At 45.8% G+C, this 20,617-nt stretch overlaps 1 protein-coding gene across 5 annotated transcripts in view; it reads left to right on the top strand.

Annotated features, from left to right (window-relative positions):
• The window catches only part of PPP2R2B (protein phosphatase 2 regulatory subunit B, beta), a 374,353-nt gene that overhangs the window by 347,760 nt on the left and 5,976 nt on the right, over positions 1 to 20,617 (top strand). For all 5 annotated transcript variants that reach the window (XM_006777014.2, XM_006777013.2, XM_006777015.2 and 2 more), the window contains one exon: positions 18,189 to 18,358. In XM_006777014.2, the coding sequence (XP_006777077.1) occupies positions 18,189 to 18,358 (170 nt within the window). The remainder of the gene's footprint in view (positions 1 to 18,188; positions 18,359 to 20,617) is intronic.

Raw genomic sequence — 20,617 nt, 5'->3', positions numbered from 1 at the left:
TATTCCTCCCCGAGTCCCTCTGTGCTAGGCCTGCAGCTATACGGTGCTTGAAACTCCAGCCTTTTTACTAGATATATGAAGCTCAGTTGTTCATTTACTTAATTAGTATTTGTTGAGCACCTACTACATGTCAGGTGCTATACCGGACTCTGGGGATGCAATGTGAGCCAAACCAGGCCTGGTGTCCTTCTTCCTGGAGCTCACAGTCTGTGTTAGTGAGGGTTCTCCAGAGAAGCAGAACCCATGGGAGATACATATCTCATATACATAAACTGTGTGCGTATGAGAGAGATGTAGTATAAGGATTCGGTGCTAAGTCCCAACACTTGCAGTGGGACTGCAGGAGACCCAGGAAAGCTAGTGCCTCAGGAAAGCAACAGGTTCATTACCCAGGAAGAGCCAATGTTTTCATTCAAATGCAGAGGCAGGAGGGGAAAAAAGAAAAGAAACATTGATGTCCCAATGGCTCAAAGATATTCCCTCTTATTTGGGGAGGTCCAGCCTTTTTGTTCTATTTAGGCCTTCAGCTGATTGGAGGAGGCCCGCCCACATTAGGGAGGGCAATCTGCTCTACTCAGTCTCTCAATTTAATTGTTAAATTCATCCAAAAATGCCCTCACTGTAGCACCCAGAATAAGGTTTGACCAAATATCTGGGCATGTCATGGCCTAATCAGGTTGCTGCCAAAAATTAACCATCACACTGTCTAAGGAGGAAAGACTCCTCACTTACAAGTGCAATAATTGGTATGAAAGAGGGTCATACGGTGCTGTGAGGGGATATGGCAAGGACTTTCTAACCCAAGGCAATGACCACTGACTATGACCTAAAGACTGAGGACAAGAAAGGGTGATGGTGCCCACAGAACAGATCTGCCAAGCTGCACACCCAGGGACCCCCAGCAGCTGCTCCTGCTTCCAGACTGGGCCCCATCTAACCCTAAGCCCTGAGGACAGTCCCTAGTGAGACCCCGGAGCTCGGTAGCAGCCTGCAGGCCTCTGCCTCAGCCCTGCCTCCCCACAGCTCATCCCGACCCAGGCAGCGCTCTGAATCGCCAGCCGCCAGCCTCCTAATCTAATTAAGAAGTGAATGAAATTCATTTTCCTGACTCGTCCAAAGTGGCGACCTTCTTTGGTGCACCTCTCCCTTTGTTCGGCTGCCTCCACGGTGGCCCCAGGCTCCTGCCAGCTGGGAAAACAAGTTCAATCTGACCCCTCGCCTGACATTTCATATTGATTTTCTCCATCCTCCTCAAACACCAGCCTCCAGCCGACCACGGTGCAGCCGAGGTGTGCGATCGGAATTGAGACAGTTCATCAGAGTTCAAAATGAAAAGCAACATTGGCTCTCGGAGATGAGCTCTGAGAAGCAGGGTGTTTAATAACCGCCGGCGTTTAATCAAAATGCCAAGGAGATCCGTGTTATCAGCGCCGCATATATTAATTCCCATATGTCCCTCACTCTGCGTACGCAGCAGGGGGTAGAAGGCATGCCTCGCTCCCTCATGTCTCTATTTTTCCCCCTGCGGCTTCTGGCAGTAGTGACGGGTGGGTTTGCAGTTTGAGATTCTTACGCCTAAAACAATAGGGTGCTGATGGCAGCAGCAACTGGCTGGTCGGAATCGTGCTTTTCCCTTTCAATGCATGAGTACTGGGAGTTGAGTGAAGACACTGGCCGGGTGTGATGAATGGCAACCGAGGAAATGAAAGAGAAATTTCTATCTGAACGCCTTTCCAAGGCCCTGTTTGAATCTGATCCCTACCCCTCTCGAACCTCAGCTCCACATAGTCTGGCCGTGTGGGCCTGCTTTCTGCACCACCCCTGCCCTTCCCTGCCCCAGGGCATTTGCACAGGCTTTTGCTCTGCCTGGAATGCTCTCCCACCGTGGGCCCCACTTGTCTGGACTGTTCTCACTGTTTGGGTCTCTGGGAAAATGTCACCTCCTCAGCAAGGACTTCTCTGTTCACCCCTTCTGCAACCTATTTCCATCTTAACACCAAATTTTACTTCCTTATTTTTTTCGCAGCACTCATCTATAGATGCTTGCTTTTCTTTCTCTGTCTCCCCTACTAGAATGTCCTCTCCATGAGGGCAGGGACCTTACTTATCTTACCAACCACTGAATTACCAATACTAGCTTAGTGCCCAGCATGGAGGGGTGTTTTACTAACAACAGTGGTAGGGAGACAGGCAGATGGGGAAAGACGGACAGAAGACAGTGTATTCATTTACTAGAGTTGCTGTAACAAAGGGCCACAAACTGGGTGGCCTAAACAACAAGACTTGATGTTCTGGAGGCTGGAAGTCTGAGATGAGGCTGCCAGCAGGGTTGGTTCCTTCTGAGGGCCAGGAAGACAGGACCCATTCCAGGCCTCTCTCCTAGGCTTGCTGATGCCCGTCCTCTCGGCTTCACATCATCTTCTCTCTGTACACGTCGTGTCTAAAACTCGCCTTCTGTGGCACCAGCACGTTGCTTTAGGGCTCACCCATTTTTATTTGATTACTTCTTTAAAGACCCAGTCTTCAAATACGGTAACATTCTGAGGTCTTGGGGGTTAGGGCTTCAACATATGAATTTGGGGAACACTGATTAGCCCCTAACGGAAGACATGAAAATAATCCAGAGCACAGGCCCTGGAGTGACAGTTCCTCCAGGTGGATCCCCTGTCCCAACACTTTTCAGTTGCAGAACTAACCCTGCCCTTGGACAGTCATGAAATCCACTGTGTTATTCTTCACCCTCATCTACAAACTTAACTGCCGTGTCCTGGTTCCACAGGCCGCTGGATCCCTTAATAAACCTACGGCTCATTCACTCAGGTCTCTGATGGAATGTGTCCAAAGACATCAGCTGAGATGGCAGCTGCAGTGAATCTTAAAACCTCCGAGGTTTGGCACAGCTTCCAAACGGGGTTCAGTCTTGATTGGGGGCATCATTAACAGTGTTTGTTGCAGGGAAGCCTGGTTAGGTGAAAAAGACAAGGCCCTTTATGAAAAGGCTTTTGGCTGATGACAGGCTTATAAACACACCCAGACACCCACCCACCCCTCCTGGAGGAAAGCCAAAACAGACTTGTTGCAAGGAGTGGAATTCACTGAGCCCCTCCCCCACCCCAACCTAGTGTCTACCCCATTCAAGCTCAGAGGCAATTAACAGCAGAGCAGGCAAGGCCCAAGCCACAGAGTGAACACAGAATTCCCCCATCCTCATTTCCATTTTTGATTAATTTAACCAGTTTTGTCCATTAGTCATCCTGTTGACTCCAGTTGAGTGGATTTTCCTAAGAACTGGAAGCGTATTAATTTTGGAGACAAGTATCATTCATTAGCAGTTGACACCTCCCCAGGCCTTGCCCTCTCCCCCCTAGGGACCTTGGATGAGGCGGCCATGGAGGCTGACACCGGCTCAGGCACATGGCTGCAGCCTCCAGACACACACACACATACACACACACACACACACACACACACACACAGAGCATGGAGCGGGAAAGGTTGGCCATGAGGTTATAGGTGGCTCTGGCTGCTCTGGGCTTGGGACGCATCAAGGCTAACTTGCCCGTCATTATCGTCCATGACAAGCCATCGCTGGCAAAGCAGTCGTAGGCACGGGGTGAGCATCCTGAATTTGAGGTACGAGAGAACCCCAGTCAAGAGAGTACTGGGAGGAATTTTCCCCAGGGAGGGACATGGCCTGTCAGTGAGGGCTGGTGAGGGCTCTATCCAGGGCAGGATGGGTCTTACGATAGCTTGTCCCTTCCCACCAGAGCTGACAGAGAGAGTCCACCTCATCCTCTCTGTGTTAGTTTCCTCTGCCTACCAATTACTGCAAACGCAGGGACTCTAAACAGCGTAAACGTATCATCTTATGGCTCTGCCGGCCGGAAGGCTGATGTGGGTCTCACTGGTGGAAATCAGGGTGTTGGCAGAGCCTGTTCCTTCTGGGGGCTCTGGGAGAGACTCTTTGCCTTTTCAGGCATCTAAGCTGCCCACATTCCTTGGCTGAGGGCCTCTTCTCCACGTGAAAGCCAGCAGCAGTGGGCAAGTCCTACTCCCGCTGCATCTCTCTGACTCTCCTCCTCTACCCGCCTCTTCCCCTTTGGGGCCTTTGTGATCACACTGTGCCCACCCAGGTAATTCAGACTAATCTTTTTTTTTAAGGTCAGCTGATTAGCAACCTTAATTCCATCTACAGTCTTAATTCCCCTTTGCCATTAACGGTAACATATTCCTGGGTTCTGGGGATCAGAACTCGGACATCCTTGAGTCATCGTTCTGCCTACCATACCCTTCATGTGTCGCCAAGTAGGACCAGGTGCCCTCCATCAGAGCACCTGATGTTTTAGGCTGAAATGATCTGTTTCCATTTCTGTCTCTTCTGCTAAACGATTCTGCCATTGTGGCTGAAGCTCTTTATTCTCCCCTTTCTGCATTTAGCATAAGGAGGTGCTAACTGAATGCGTGTGGAGCAGCAATGGTCATGCACTCTGACAAGTTTGTGCCTGGGAGTTCTCTTTACACAATGACAAGGCTCACACTAAAGAATGGTTGACCCTGTCCTTTCACTCATGTCTAGCTTTGGGAATGCCTGGCATTCAACCCATGTCTATTCAGTTACTTAACAGATGTTTATGGTTGGGGCCATGTGCCAGGCGCTGTTGCAGACACTGAGAAGATGGTATCTCCTGCCCTCATGGCAGTCTAATCCAAGTAGATGGAGACAGACATCAAACACATAAGCAAATAAGTAGTGCAAGATTTGGTGAAAAATGTTTATGGAGAAGCAGAAGAGGCAAATGCAGAGGCTCTGAGTCTGGACTGTGCCTGGCAGGTGGGGGGCACGGCGGGCAGAAGGCAGACCAGTTTGGGTGTCTATAAGGAGAAGGAGCAGCTGAGGGGCAATGGGAGGACTCCACACTCAGGACAGGCACCTTGCATAACCCCAGAGCCTTATTCCCATTGTACACCATGCAAAGGCCTTGGGAGTTAGGCAACATGATAGCCCTGTGGGCCAAGGCGAGGAAGTTGGCCTTTCTTGTACTTAGGAAGGGAAAGTCTAGGAGGGTTTTGTGTAAAGGAGTAATGTGATTATACTTGTAAATACTAGTATACCACACAGAGTATGTAAAGAATGAAACATCAGGAGGAAGAGTTAGAAGGTTACCAAAATGGTCTAGGTCAGAGATGATAGTGGCTTAGACTAACATTGGGCCAGTTGGGGCAAAGCTTTGAGTGTAAATTTAACAGGACACCAGGTGTGGGAGGTGAGGTCAGGGAAGGCGTCCAGAAAGACTCCCAGCTTTCTGACCTGAGCACATGCCGAAGATGAAGGGCACTGAATGAGCAAAGACTAGGGGAGCGGCAGTTTGGGGAGGAAACTCACAAATTCTGTGGACTCAAAGACTCAGGGTGTGTGTGTGTGTGTGTGTGTGTGTGTGTGTGTGTGTGTGTGCGTAAGCATAAAATGGTTATATTGATACCTTTTGCTATTTAGCACGTCACCATTTACAGTCTCTTCTCATCCATTATCTTAATTGATCTTCACAAAGCCCTATGCATTCAGAGTATTTCTTCCTTTTTGTAGCATGAGGAAATCAAGGTCCAGAAAAGATAGGTCTGACACGCTGACAAAGACTGTGGGTTCACCTTGGTTTACTTCATATAATGAATAGGAGCACCCTCAGTACCGCACTAGAACATAGAGAAGGGCAGGGGACTGTCGCACGCGTAATTGACTCATGTCTAAGGATGCCGGCTAATGCGAGCCCCTGTGCAGTTCATATAATTCCATTGTGACAGCTCGGTAGGTGGCCCCAATAACGGAGCTGTGAGATCTGCTGTCCACTCCCGCGCTCCCCGCCCCATCGGTGTGGGTCCCTTCATCTGCTGAGTTACTCAAAGCACCTGCTGGCCTCCCCTCACCACCAGGCGCAGCCCAGGGGCAGCGGAGGGCAGGGGAGTGCACCCCCGCGATGCTCATAATGATACTTGCTTTTATCATCTTTTATATATTGAACCTGAACATAAGGATTTCAATAGAATTTTATCTCGTGGACGGGGATCCTTCATCCTGGGGTGGATGACCTGAAATGTTGGTGTCATTTGAAAATCCCTACAATGTCGTGAAATTGTCATTGAAGAGTTAGTTACGTGTGAGAAAATGGGATCATCAAGCTTAGGGAAATGGTGAGATCAAAGAAAGCAAGGAATCTGCCAATAAATGTGAACAAGGTGTTGTCAGCACAATGGGCAGGCAGACTTAGAAGATGCAGTTACTGCCTCGGTAGGGGCCGCAGAGCCGGAGCTGGGCCTGCATCCTAGCTCTGCCCCTTCCTGACCTGTGGCGAGGGCTCGTGCCCTCGGAGCCTCATGGCTCCATCTGTAAAGTAAGCACGTTGTGAGGGTGGCATGGCTATCACAGAGGAGTCTGTCCGACACAGTGCCTGGCAGATGGGAGGCTGCTACTCCGTCCACTCCAACCAGTTCCTGTGACTCCACGTGTGCACGTCCCAGGAGCACTCAGGGCAGGCCTGACTGTCCGTGGGTTTGGAGCCAACCCTGGGAACACGGGCAGTGCACCGGAGCCTCTCGAAGACAACAGGCAGTGACCAGTCCCCGCCAGGGTCCCTCTCCCAGCGGCGCTCAGCCTGTGCCCGACGGACCCTCCTACTCCGCCTCGGACCCCTCGCCTTACTCTGCAAGATGTCTGTCAGGAGGGAGCTCTCCTCTCTCCCTTCCCCGTGTGTGCCTCTCACCGCAGTGATTGTTGTACAGCCCAGAAAACCAGGACATCCTGGGTGTGCAGCCCTGGCCTCTGCGGCACCATGACAACCAGCTCCCCAGCAATTACCCCTAATAACAGCCACACACACGGCCTCCTCCACCTGGGCAGGCTCCCCGGGGAGGTGAGCCTCTCTTGGCACAGCTGCAGAGCTTCCTGCTGGGAACAAACAGAGAGAAAGAGAAGGGAGGGGAGAGAGGGGAGAGAGAAAGGGAGACACGAAGAGCCTGACCTGTGATGTACAGCATGGGCCTGGGGACACGGCCCCCAAGCCCCCGGAACCTGCTGGCTGCAGGAAGGTGTCATTCCACCAAAGGAGCAGAACGCCCCATGCCTTTGCCACTCGCCCACCTCACAGAGAGCCGGATATAATGGAGTGAAAGACCGAATGTGAGGGCTTGTCATGCTGGGCCTCGCTGCTGCCAGATTTCTTCATTAGGCTCCTGTCGAGACACCCACTGCCACTCATCATCGGTGCGGCCTGCAGCCGCCTCCCTCCCTGCGCCTGCGGAGAGGGCGTGCGCAGAGGCCTCTTCAATCAGTCTCTCTCCAGAGCGACAGTTCTCAGAAACACCGGCCCCACTGGGCTAATAAAGGGTTATTCCTCACCGAGGAAGGACAACAGGCCCCCAATTAATGAACTTGTCTGTGGGTGTGCACCCAAATCTGGCCTTTAGATTGGCAGGGATGCCCTCCGCCAACACACGGGTTCCTGCCTCCTGGCTCTTTAGACCCCAGATTCCAGCTGAAGCGTCTTCAGGAGAAAGGTCTACCCAGTGGTTCTCAACCTTCCTAATGCCGCGACCCTTTAATACAGTTCCTCATGTTGTGGTGACCCCCAACCATAAAATTATTTTCGTTGCTACTTCATAACTGTAATGTTGCTACTGTTATGAATCGTAATGTAAATATCTGATATGCAGCATGTATTTTCATTGTTACAAATTGAACATAATTAAAGCGTAGTGATTAATCACAAAAACAATATGTAATTATATATGTGTTTTTCCAATGGTCTTAGACGACCTCTGTGAAAGGGTCGTTTGACCCCCAAAGGGGTTGCAACCCACAGGTTGAGAACCGCTGGCCTAACCCCAGAGCTAAGGGGCCTGGGGGAATCTGGCCTCACTCCTGGAGCGTTGCTGGGGACCCCGTCTCGCCGAGCCTCTGTTTCCCCATTTGTGAAACGGAGATCATTCTCCCCCGAACCAGGCCTGCAGGCACCACGTGCTGCTGTGATCACAACCCTGCCATTCTGGGCAGCCTTTTCCCTGGACTAGGATTGCTTAGCGCCTTGTAAATGCTGAATAATGTATGTATTTTATAACAGGGAGACATGGAGAGGGTGGTCAAATGAACCAGTAAAGGGAAGAAAAGGGTGCCGTGGGTTGAGGTGGTCAAAGAAGGCTCCCTGGAGACAGCGAGCTCTGAGGTTGAATAGGAATCAGAGGAACGGGGAGCAGAGGCAGCTGGTATTCTGGACTGAATGTCTGCATTGCCCTAAATCTACGTGTTGAAATTCTAACCCTCAGGGTGATGGTATTAGGGGGTGGGGCCTCTGTGGGTGATTAGGTCAGAGGATAGAACGCTCTGAGTGGGATTAGTGCCCTTATAGAAGAGACCCAGAGAGCGCTCATCCTCTCCACCAGCTGGGCACAATGAGAAAGTGGTCATCTACCACTTTTTTCACTTAGCACAATACCCTCTAGGTCAGTGGTTCTCAACCTTGGCTGCACATTAGAATCACCTGGGAATCTTCTTAAAATCCTGATTTCTGGGCCTCATTCTCTGGAAAGTCTGTTTCTTTGTTATGGGGTGAGGCCACAACATTAGTAACAAAGAAACAGAATTTCTGGAGGATGAGGCCCAGAAATCATGATTTTAAAAAGATTCCCCGGTGATTCTAATGCGCAGCCAAGGTTGAGAACCACTGCTCTAGGTCTACCCATGAGGTCACAAATGCCAAAGTAAGATCTATTGTATACATGTACCACATCTTCTTTATTCAGTCTTCTATCAGTGGGCACTTAAGGCGCTTCCATATAATGCCTATTGTAAATAATGCTTCAGTGAACATATGGGGGCATCTATTGTTTCGAATTAGTGTTTTGTCTCCTAATAAGTACTCAGAAGTGGAATTGCTGGGTCATATGGTAGTTTTATTTTTAGTTTTTCTGAGGAACCTCGACACTGTTTCTCATAGTGGCTGCACAGTCTGCATTTTCACCAACAGTGCACAAACGTTCCCTTTTCTCTACATCCTTGCCAACACTTGTTTGTGGATTTACTGGTGATAACCATTCTGACAGATGTGAGGTGATACCGCATTGTGGTTTTAATTTTCATTTCCATGATGATCGGTGATGGCAAGCGTCTTTTCATATGTCTGTTGGCCATCTGTATGTCCTCTTTGGAGAAATATCTATTCAGGCCATCCACCCATTTTTAAATTGGATTGGTTTTGTGTTTTTTTTTTGGGGGGGGGGTGTTTGTTTTTAGTGTTGAGTTGTATAAGTTCCTTATAAATGTTATATATAACCCCTTATCAGATGTATCATTGGCAAAAATCTTCTCCCATTCAATAGGTTGTCTTTCTGTTTTGTTAATTATTCCTTTTTCTATGCAAAAACATTTTAGTTTGATGTAGTCCCATTTGTTTATTTTGTTGTTGTTTCCCTTGCCCAAGGAGACATTCACGAAAGTATTACTAAGAGTGATGTCAAAGTCTCAAAGGCTTTGAGTCTTACATTTAAGTCTTTAATCCATTTTAAGTTTATTCTTGTATATAGTGTACTAAAATGGTTGTTTCATTTCTTTGCATGTATCTGTCCAGTTTTCCTAGCACCATTTATTCAAGAGAATGTCTTTACCCCATTGTATTTTCTTACATCCTTTCTCATAGATTAATTGACCATATTGGTGTAGGTTTATTTCTGGGGTCTCTATTCTGTTCCATGGATCTATATGTCTGTTTTTTTATGCCAGTACCATGCTGTTTTGATTACTGTGGCCTTGTAGTATAGTTTGATGTCAGGTAACATGATTCCTCTAGCAGTGTTCTTTTTTTCTCAAGATTGCTTTGGCTCTTTTCAATGAGGTTTGTACATTTTCAAAATTATTGAACAAAAATCAAAAGGAGAATTCTGTTTTGTGACATGAAAATTTAAATTTCCGTGTCCATAAGTAGAGCCTTATTGAAATACACACTCATCCGTGTACATATTGTTTGTGCTGCTTACAAAGGCAGAGTTGAGTTGTTGCAACAAGGACCAAATGACCCCCAAAGCCTAAAAAAATTACTATCTGGCATTTTACAAGAGAAGTTTGCTGACCTCTGATTTATCCAGAGCTATTGATCATAGGTTCAGCATCTTCTTAAGCCTTACCTGGTCACCCCAGACCATCTAGTCATTTTTCTACCCAGGGAATTTTTGGTCCTTTTTTCTGTCTAAAAAAAAAATGTTTTTGACTCATTTTTTATCTTTGAATGATTATTGAAGAGGCTATATTTCTGAAGTATAATGTATGTATTTTGAAAATAATTATACAAAATTGAAAGACCAATGTAAATCTCTTCTAGCTTAATGGCTCATTCTCCATGATACTATCTATGCATTGTGTTGCTATAGTGTTCACTGCTGACAATTATTTGCAGAACTAAGGAGGACTGTATGAAAAGCAAATAGCAAAGGCTGAGCAATGAGGCACCACTGTTTCCCAATTCAGAACCCTCTGAGTTGGATATGATATGAGTTCCCAGTCTCCAGCCCATGTATAGAGACAATGTCTTTGGGCCCATGGTAGTACCGTAGCCACTAATTAAATCTTAAACTTCTCTCTCTGTCCTCAGCTGGATGGAGGCCAGCATTATCTATCTGTGGGAGTTCTTACTCTCTGTGGGAAAATCGTTGGCCATTTCTCTCATTGGGCAAAATTGTTGGCTGTGTCTCCTGTATAGTAAAAACCACTGGCTGCATCTCAATTGCCGAGCCTTTTCTCTCCAGGGGCAAAACTGTTGCCGGCACATCTCTGAAGGAGAATTGCCATCTGCCTCGCTCTGTGGGAAAATTGCCAGTTGTGTCCCCATGATGGGGAAGTAGCCGACCATGTCTCCAAACAAAAAAGCGTGGCCCCTTCTCCATAGTAGAAACATCAGTGGAAGTGAGCAATTTAAAACCCTGTGCATGGTTCCTTTTTCATCAGAAACAAACCTTCCCCTCCCCCCGGCCTCATTTCCTTTACTCTCCCTCTCATCTGCCTGAGTCATCAAAGGCAGGGTGGGTGGTGGTGACATTGTTCAGCCCCAAATGAAAGACACTTGGACCAAGAAAGGCGAATTTCCAGTGGCAGTCCAGAGACAAGCTATTGTGTGTCTGTGCCAAGCCCAGTTCGGAGACCTAGAAATCGATTTACAACTGGTAGCTCTTAAGCTCTGGCCCCACCTTGGGCTCTGGAACTTGTTTTGCACCAACTTTGCCTTAAACACCACCCCCCTGTGCATGGCTGCTGCCTTCCCTGTTATTCTGGGCGTGCAGGCACAATGCTAAGCGCTTGGCATGGAAGAGCTCATCTGTCCCACCACCACCCAAAAGGTAGGAACTCCTCTGACAGGTAAGGAAAATGAAGCTTGGAAGGAGTCAAGCCACATGCCCAAGGCTTCATAGCTTACAAGCAGCAAAGTCGGAGTTCAACCAGGCGTGCTAAGCTTAGAGCCGCCTGCCCTCTTAGCCACTGTACCTTAGGCTGCGGAGTGTGAGGAGGCCGTCAGGATCAGCTGTGTGGCCTTCGGTCCCCTCCTGACTCTTCATCGTAGGCATGAGTTTCTGTGCAGTGTCCAGTGTGAGGTCGAGAAAGGAGCCTCCCCAGAAACAGCCTTCCCTATGGGTTCCCTCTATCCTCTCTTCTCCTGTCCCACAACCCAACGACAGGCACACTGCATGCTTCCTGTCTGTTCTCCCCTTTCTCCTCCTCCCCTGCCCCCTGGTTGTAATGAGTGTAGTTTTAGCTTTAGGTTTCTCTAAGTCAGCAGTTTTCTTCCTGACACTTCCTTTCTCTTATTTGTGAATTCCACTCTGTCCCAGGATTCTGGGACCTTATTCAGTCCATCAGTCGTTGGAGCTCTCTCGGGTGCATAGCCTGCGCCAGCACCCTGAAGGATAACATCAAACACAGTTCTGTAGAGTCGTATGCAGATTTGCACAAACACTGCCTGCTCGGGACACTGAATGCGGTATTCCCCCGCATCCTCGGTTTTGCTTTTCATGGTTTCAGTTACCCACACTCAACTACAGTCCTAAAATATTACATGGAAAATTCCAGAAATTAACAATTCATACGTTTTGAGCTGTGCACCATTCTGAGTAGCGTGATGAAACTTTGTGCCGACCCACCCCATCCAGGATGTGAATCATCCCTTTGTCAAGCATATCCATGCTGTGTGTACAGTATAATATGATATTTTAAGAGCAAGACCATATTCACATAACTTTAATGGCAAAATGTTGTCCTATTGTTGTTAATCTCTGACTTGACTGTAGTTATGTATGTAGAGGGAAAACCAGGGTATATACAGGGTTTGGTACAACTCATGCTTTCAGGCATCCACTGGGGGTCTAGGAACAAATCCCCACAAATAGCCTGTGGGATTTCAAAGGAAGTATCAGTTGCTTTCGACTAGACTCTTTGGACTAGAGCATTGTAACCCTAAGTGTGCTCTAAGCAACAATAACTAGAGAAACAATGGGCTGCAAGTGATTCCCGCCCCCCCAAAAAAAAAAACGGAATAGTGGGGAGGGAGGAGGTGTGACCCAATAAGACTTGAAAGCGGGATTAAAGCCAGGGGCAGCCATTCCCCCGGGGAACATCTGGCAATGTCTGGAGCCACTTGGGTTATCACAAGTGGAGATTGAGGATTTATTGGGTAGAGGCCAGGGATATTTCTCAACACCCTCTAACACCCCCAACAGCAAAGAATTACTTGGCCCAAAATTCACCAGTGCATAGGTTGAGAAACCTGGAGTAAAGAATGTTAGTTTTTACCTGTGGGACTTCTTGGCACCTTTCATAAGCGAATTGCATTCTCAGAATTGGGTAGGAGTTTCCCAAGTTCGTTGGCCTCAGAATCTGGAATGCCCAGCATATCACGGGGTGGGTGTGCTGCTGCTGTCACTTGGGGAAGGCTACCCTACAGTAGCAGGGGTCAGTAGTGAGAAATCGAAAGACAAGACTAGTGGAACTTCACAGATCTTATCATCTAAGATCTTATCATCTGGTTGGCAATCCTGCCTCTTTCACATTACAGACAAGGAAACAGGCCCAGGCGGTTGCCAGTGCCCAGTCGTTCTGATGAAAGGCAGTAGGACAGAAGTTAAAAGCTCAGAGGTTAAGAGCATAGGCAGCAGACCAAGTTCAAATCCTGGCTTTGCCTCCCACTAGCTGTAAAACCTCTGTGCCTGAGCTGACTGATTTGTGGGAAAGGGAAATCATCGTATCTATGACTATTGGATGAGTTACTACACGTAAAGCACATAGCATAAGTGCTCAACAAATAGATAGTATTGTTAAGAGTTGGCTAATTTGTGTCCAGCCTGGACTCCAACCCAGCATCCTTGACTCCCAGTCTGGTGTTCTTTCCAGTATCCCATGATGGACACAGGAGGCAGTGAGGAGGAGCTGAGGCACGAAAGTGGGAGAGCACCAGGTCTATCTAGAACAGAGGTTCTCAACCTTCCTAATGCCACGACCCTTTAATACAGTTCCTCATGTTGTGGTGACCCCCCAACCATAAAATTATTTTCGTTGCTACTTCATAACTGTAATGTTGCTACTGTTATGAATTGTAATGTAAATATCTGATAGGCAGGATGTATTTTCATTGTTACAAATTGAACATCATTAAAGCATAGTGATTAATCACAAAAACAATATGTAATTATATATGTGTTTTCCGATGGTCTTAGGCAATCCCTGTGAAAGGGCCGTTCAACCCCCAAAGGGGTCGCGACCCACAGGTTGACAACCGCTTATCTAGAACATGAGGGAGCCCAGTTTAACAAGATTGTTTAAACAGAGAAATGCTATTGCCGAAACCGGTTTGGCTCAGTGGATAGAGCGTCGGCCTGCGGACTGAAGGGTCCCAGGTTTGATTCCGGTCAAGGGCATGTACGTGGGTTGCGGGCACATCCCCACTGGGGGGCGTGCAGGAGGCAGCTGATCGATGTTTTCTCTCATCGACTCAAGCAGTAGATGCTTTTGTACCACACGTTCAGTAACGTACATGGAACACACGGTGATATTCCATTTGCATTCCTCTTGCTGGCCCCCCCGCACCTTTACTCCCCTCTGTTAATGCGGTAAAATCTCACGTATTCACATCTGTAATGAAAAGTGTAAAATTGTTTAGCATTTGTCTTTTCCTCTAGCCTGTGAGCCCCATGCGGGTAGGACTGGATCTGTCTTGTTCCTCGCAACCTTGGCATTTAGTACAGGGTTTGGCATGCATCAATCCAACAAATACTTTTTATTTGTATGTTCTAGGTAGTATACCAAGTGTGGTGCATGTGTGTGCATGCACATAAAATACACTGAAATAGCCCACAAGTGATTGCTCAGCCTGAATTAGTAAAAACCCGGAATTTTTCCCATACTTTTCAAGGGTCTAAACAGAAACAAATTTGAGCTGAATAAAGCATTGCTTAGATAGGTTCTTTTCAGGGCCTGTTTAATTATTAGATAGATATTATTTCCACTTAAAATTAAAATGGTTGTCCATATTCAAACATATTATTTATGAGCACCTTCTATGTTCCAAAGAATATAGCAGAACAAAATAGACCAAAAACAAACAAAAAAAAACATAATAAAAACCTGCCCTTGTAGAGCTTGCATCCTAATAGGGGAGACAACTAAGTGAAATAAATCAAATGTGCGTGTACATAACTGAGGGAGAGGGACAGCGAGAGGAAAGGTTGCCTCACTGCTTGCCACAGGGATTAGAGCAGGGAGGTGAGAGATGGCCTGGAGGCTGGCTTCTTCTATGGTAAGGGTCTTAACAGCTCATGCGAAGTCCCGGGGTTCCCACCTTATGCTTGCCACTGGTGTTGTATGGCTCATACCATGAGTTCTTGGTGTAGAAACCATGCTCCTTGTCTGTTTAAATGGACTTTGTATAAAAGGGGAAGCGTAGATCTAGTCATTAGGAGTTGTTCCACTTTACAGTTCCACTGTTCTGTGTAGATTCTAACCTGGAACCGTCTTATAGCTCCTAAAATAAGGTCTCATTGATGGTACCAGGAAGATTTCCATCATGATTAAGAACAAACACTTTGAAGTCAGACCTTGATTCAAAAGGCAGATCTAGCTGTGTGTCCTTGGGCAGGTTACAAAACCTCTCTGTGCCTTAGTTTTCCATATCTATAAAATAAGGAATCATCAATCCTACTTCATAGTATTGTTATAAGGATTAAATGAGATAAAGCATGTAAAATACAGGGTCTAGAATATACTAAGCTTCCCACAGACAGTAGTTACTAGCACTATTAAATGTTACTGAATGAATGGAATTCCTGAAGGTGATATTAAACCTCAGATAGGCATAGATGTGTCATGAACTGCAAAGTGCTGTGATGCTATGTTATCTATATCCTGTCCTGTCCCACATACATAATTAGTGATGGGTTGGTTAAAGAACTGTCCTTTTATTTCACCTCCATATTCTGGGGATATCACTTTGAGGCTTTCTAATGTTGCTACATTGGGCTCCAATACGCCAGGTGTTTGGAGAACAGATTCCTTATAAACAATTCACAGTCCCAAATTCTCAAGATTCCCAGTGAATGAAATATGATTGGGCAATGCAGAAGAGTACAAGCTAATGGTGATAAAAATATCAACTGACAGTTATTGAAAACCTACCATGTGCCAAGCATATGTGTCAGGCCACATACAACCCCTTTCTGCCCCTGAGAAAACTGAAGCTCAGGGTAGGAAAGAAAAAGTCAACCACTGGTAAGTTACAGAGGCAGAAACTGACGGACTCCAGAGCAGGCTAAGCCCTTCCCACCTCCTGCCTCAAGCTGTCCCTCACTACATCAGGTGACCAAGCCTCAAGGCTCCCACTGACCTCTGCTAAGATGTGTATGTGGTTTGTATGGGTGTGATTGTTGTTTCTAAGTCTCCAGTCCTAATGAGATCGCCTTATATGGAAACTACTGTGAAAATGTAGTTTCAACTATGAGGGTAGCAGTCAGAATCCAGGGAGGGGCCTTCGTTAGTGTTTGATATAAATATAATGCCAGAGACTCAAACAGTGGGTCAGAGACTATAATAAGCTTCTGTTCTTCTGTTTCACTGGTTTTTGGTTTTTTCCTTTTAATCTCAAGTTTAATTCTGATTGATCAGTTGTTTTGCTGTTCTCTTAAATGGTTCTGTGAAAGAAGTATTTGGGGTTCGGCTGGTGGGTTGATTTAGCAAGGTTTGAAAGAGAGCTCGATATTCTTAGGTTTTCTACCTGGAATTTGATGGTACTGTGAGTGCATTGAGCAGGCAGGAAAGAGGAAGTTTTGGAGGACAAGTTAACTCAGTAACCTGCAGGCTGCTGTTTGTATCACAATTTTAGGCTGGACCAAACATTTATTTAGTAGGCCATACTCAGTCGCCATTGTTGGGGGTCCAAAATAATTAAATATTGGCAAAGATGTGTAGCTTGACATCATCTATGCTAAGCACTCAGAAGGCAAAGGATTCATTAATTTAGCTGGCTTTGTTTCCAATCAAGCAACAAATATTTATTGAGCATTTGTGAGTAAAACTCTCAGTACAAAGACAAGAAAGAACAAAATCCTGCCTCTAAGCTCACATCCTAGTTGTGGTAAGAAAAACCTGTGGGTTATTTAATAATAAGGTGAGAGTCCCTGGGCACATTCTAGATGAATGAGCCAGACCAAGCATGATGGGGCTTCAGAGAAAGATCATTTGGGGCTAAAGTAATATGTAAAAGATGAGGCATTTGAATCAGTGAGGAAGGAATGACCTAGCAGAGCTTAGACATTGGATAACAAGATATATTCTGTACATTCAATTTGAACCAGAGAAGTTCAAAATCAAGGTAAAAGACGAGGTAATGAAGCTTATGACAGGCTCAATATCAAACTGTAGAGCTGTCTTTTAGTCCTGTAAGTGGAAATTAGCTGAAGAATAAAGACATGGTAAGTGCCTGGCTGGGTATCGGAGCAAACAAACAACATAAGGGTGGGGCAAAAGTAGGTCTCAGTTTATTCTTGTTTTTTTGGTGTAGGTTTGTTTTATTTTAAATCTCACCCAGGACATGCTTAGAGAGAGAGAAACATTGATCCCTTGCCTTTCATACGTGTCCTGACCCAAACCCACAACCTTTCAGTGCACAGGATAATCCTCAACCAACTGAGCCACTCCAGGCAGGCTATATTTATTTATTTTTTTTTTATTTTTTTTTATATTATATTTTTCATACGAACAACTGTAAATCTACTTTTGCCCTGTCATGTATACAAAGGACATTGTAGCCACAGTTTAGTAACTTGCCCAAGATACACACTAGTAAATGACAGCAAAGCTCCATTATTAAGCACCACAATCCAGGAAATATAAAGAACATATGAACATTCATGTGCAAGTTTCTGTATGGACATAATAGCCAAAAGGTAAAAACAACCCAAATGTCTATAAACGAATGAACTGGTAAAGAGAATGTGGTATGTCCATACAATAGAATATTATTCGGCTGTTAATAGGAATGAAGTACTAATACATGCTATAGCCTGGCTGAACCTTGGAAACATGATGCTAAAGAAAAGAAATCAGACACAAAGGACCACATATTCTATGGTTCTATTTATAGGTAATTTCATAGAACCAGAAAATAGATTAGTGGTGGCCTAGGGCTACAAGGGTGGGGAATGGGGAGTAACTGCTAATGGGCATGGAGTTTTTTTGAGGGGGTAAAGGAAAATGTTCTAAATTTAGATTGGGGTCATGGTCTCATGATTATGTGATTATACAGAAAACCACTGAACTGTAATCTTTAAATGAGTAAATTTTATGGTATACAAATTATATCTTGATAAGGTAGTGAAAAAATTTTTAATTTAAGCATCTAAGACCACTCCAGGTTTTGGTGTGTACAGTGGCACCAGAAACAAGGGGGAATGTGAAACAGAGTTAGGTGCATAGACCTGGAGCTCGGAAATGGTCAAAGCCAGATAAATGGATGGGACAGGCCAGGCCCCATGCCAGTCCTCCCATCAGAAGGAAAATACAGAAACCAGTGGCAGCTTTTTCTGCTGCCAAAGAGCTGACAGTTCTGTTATCAATGGACTAACATGTTGGTAAGAATGGGCTAAATTTGTCTTCTTTTGCTTTTGTTCTGCAGTTTTTGAGGAGCCGGAAGATCCAAGCAACCGGTCGTTTTTCTCTGAAATTATCTCTTCGATTTCGGATGTGAAGTTCAGCCACAGTGGGAGGTACATCATGACCAGGGACTATCTGACCGTTAAAGTCTGGGATCTCAACATGGAAAACCGCCCCATCGAGACTTACCAGGTACAGACCACCTTCCACCCATGGGTGTATTGCACACTTCCATTGTGTGCTTCCAAGTCAGCCTCTGCCCACAAGGGCTTATCACAACACAGAAAAATTAAAGTGGTATATCCTGTGGGAATCACAGGATTTAAGAGGAGCGGCATATGGGTGGCTAGAACTTAATCCTTATCTACTGAGCACTTACTGTGTGATGGATACCATAGATTCAAATGTGGTCCTGCTCTCCTGACAGTCTGGTAGAGAAGTGAGATGACGAGCAGGGAATTGAGTGTATGGTGATGATACTGAGGGCCACCTGGGGAGAGAGGCTTTCCTAAAGAAGCAACCCTTCATCTGAGTCTTGACTCCATGAACTAGCCAGAAAAATTGTGTTCTTAGAACAAGGTGTTGAAAGGCCTGGAATCGAGAGGAACACGGTGTGTTCAGAAAGGAACTCTCTGCATCTGGAGTATGGAACACGGGGGCAGAAAGAGCTTGGAGATGTAGGCTCTGGTAAAGTAGATTAGGGTATTTTGTCTTTAGTCTGAGTACAATGGAGAGCCATTAAAAATGCCATTGTGAATTTTGTTTTTACCATGTGTTTTATAGTTCAACTTGCCAAACAGATTGAAGGAATTTAGGGAGGAGGCAATGGTGGCATGCAGGTGGAGAAGGCGGGAGGATGGAGAGTCTGTGAGGTTTGCTAACTGATTGGGTGTGGAGGGAAGAGGAGTCAGGAAGGCTGTGTAGAGGTTTGTAGACTTACTGACAAAAAGAGACAGTATTGTTTAGAATGGTTGGCTGTTGTTGTTTTAAAGAGGAAGACTAGACTTTGAGGTAGAAAGGATTTGCAGAAGCTAATTCTAGGCAAGGGTACAATGGAAGCAAAGGTCAAGAGGCAGGAATAAACTAGTTTTATTTTAAAGATTCTTGGGTTAGATAAAAAGAAGTGGGGAAATTCTAGACAGAGAAATTTGGTTTACATATTTCTTCTTGAGATATAATGTGCATGCCATAATATTCACCCTTTCATAGTGTACAATACAGAGGGGTTTGGTAGGTGCCCAAAGTTGTGGGACTAACATTTTAAAATAAATATTCTGGCTGTGCTGGGGAGGAGACAGAGAGAATAGGTATGAGGTTATTGCAACATTCTGGCAAGGGGTGTAAGTAGCTTAGATGACAGTATTAGCAATGGAGGTGGTCAGAGTCTTGGTATATGTCCAAGGTAAAACCAGTAGGATGGGATGTAAGAGAAAAAGAAGCACCCAGGATCACTCCAAGGTTTTTATGCTGAGCAAAGTTGAGTTGCCATTTTATTTGGATGGGAAGTCAAGAGTTTGGCTTTGGACATTTTTTTAATTGGCTCAACATCCAGAAATACCAAGTAGGCAGCTCAGTATGAGTCTGGATATATCTTGCCTAGAGAACAACATTGGACACTCATGAATATATTGAGGTTTTCAAAGCCTGAGAAAAGAAGAGGTTGGGTAGAGAAAGTGGATTTGGCAAGAGATCTTGGGAAGAAGTGGCCGGGCAGGTAGGAGAAAAACAGAGGAATATCCTAGAAGCCAAGAGCAGAAACTGTCCTGAGGAGGGAGTCATCAGCTGCTGTTGCTGAATCAAATAAGGACTGAGACGTGACCCTTGGACTTAGTCATGTAGAGATTCTCGGGAACCTCCATGAAAGAGGTGTCGGTGGGTGATGGATGAATGTCTGATTGGAGTGGGTTCAGGACGGACTAGAGGACGTGGACATAGTGAATACAGATAACTCAAGACATTTTATTCTGAAGGGGAACAGAAACATGGGATACAGGCTTAAAGAAGTTTTATGCCAAGAAGCAGCAGCCAATGGAGAGGGAGACAGCTAAAGGAACAAAGTCCTTGAGGGACGAGGGTCCATTGCAGAATTGGCCTCAGAGGGGAAGATGGTCAATTCATCTGTCAAAGAAAGAAGAGTGCAGTAGGCTTGTAAATTATGTGATGGGACTGTAGACGGTTTCTTATGTCGATTTTCTCAGAAAAATAAGGTCATCAGCTGAGTGAGGGTGAAGAAAAAGGGTAAAATTCTCATGAAGAGAGTGAATTGGCTAGGGCCGTGGTCAGCAAACTGCAGCTTGCGAGCCACATGCGGCTGTTTGGCCCCTTGAGTGTGGCTCTTCCTAAGCCTTAACAATGTACCTACCTATAAAGTTTAAGTTTAAAAAATTTGGCTCCCAAAAGAAATTTCAATCGTTGTACTGTTGATATTTGGCTCTGTTGACTAATGAGTTT

The sequence above is a fragment of the Myotis davidii genome, unplaced genomic scaffold (assembly GCF_000327345.1).
Source record: "Myotis davidii unplaced genomic scaffold, ASM32734v1 scaffold89, whole genome shotgun sequence".
Classification (NCBI taxonomy): Eukaryota; Metazoa; Chordata; class Mammalia; order Chiroptera; family Vespertilionidae; genus Myotis; species Myotis davidii.
Note: the sequence above shows the minus strand (reverse complement) of the source record. Positions and strands in the feature narration are given on the sequence as shown.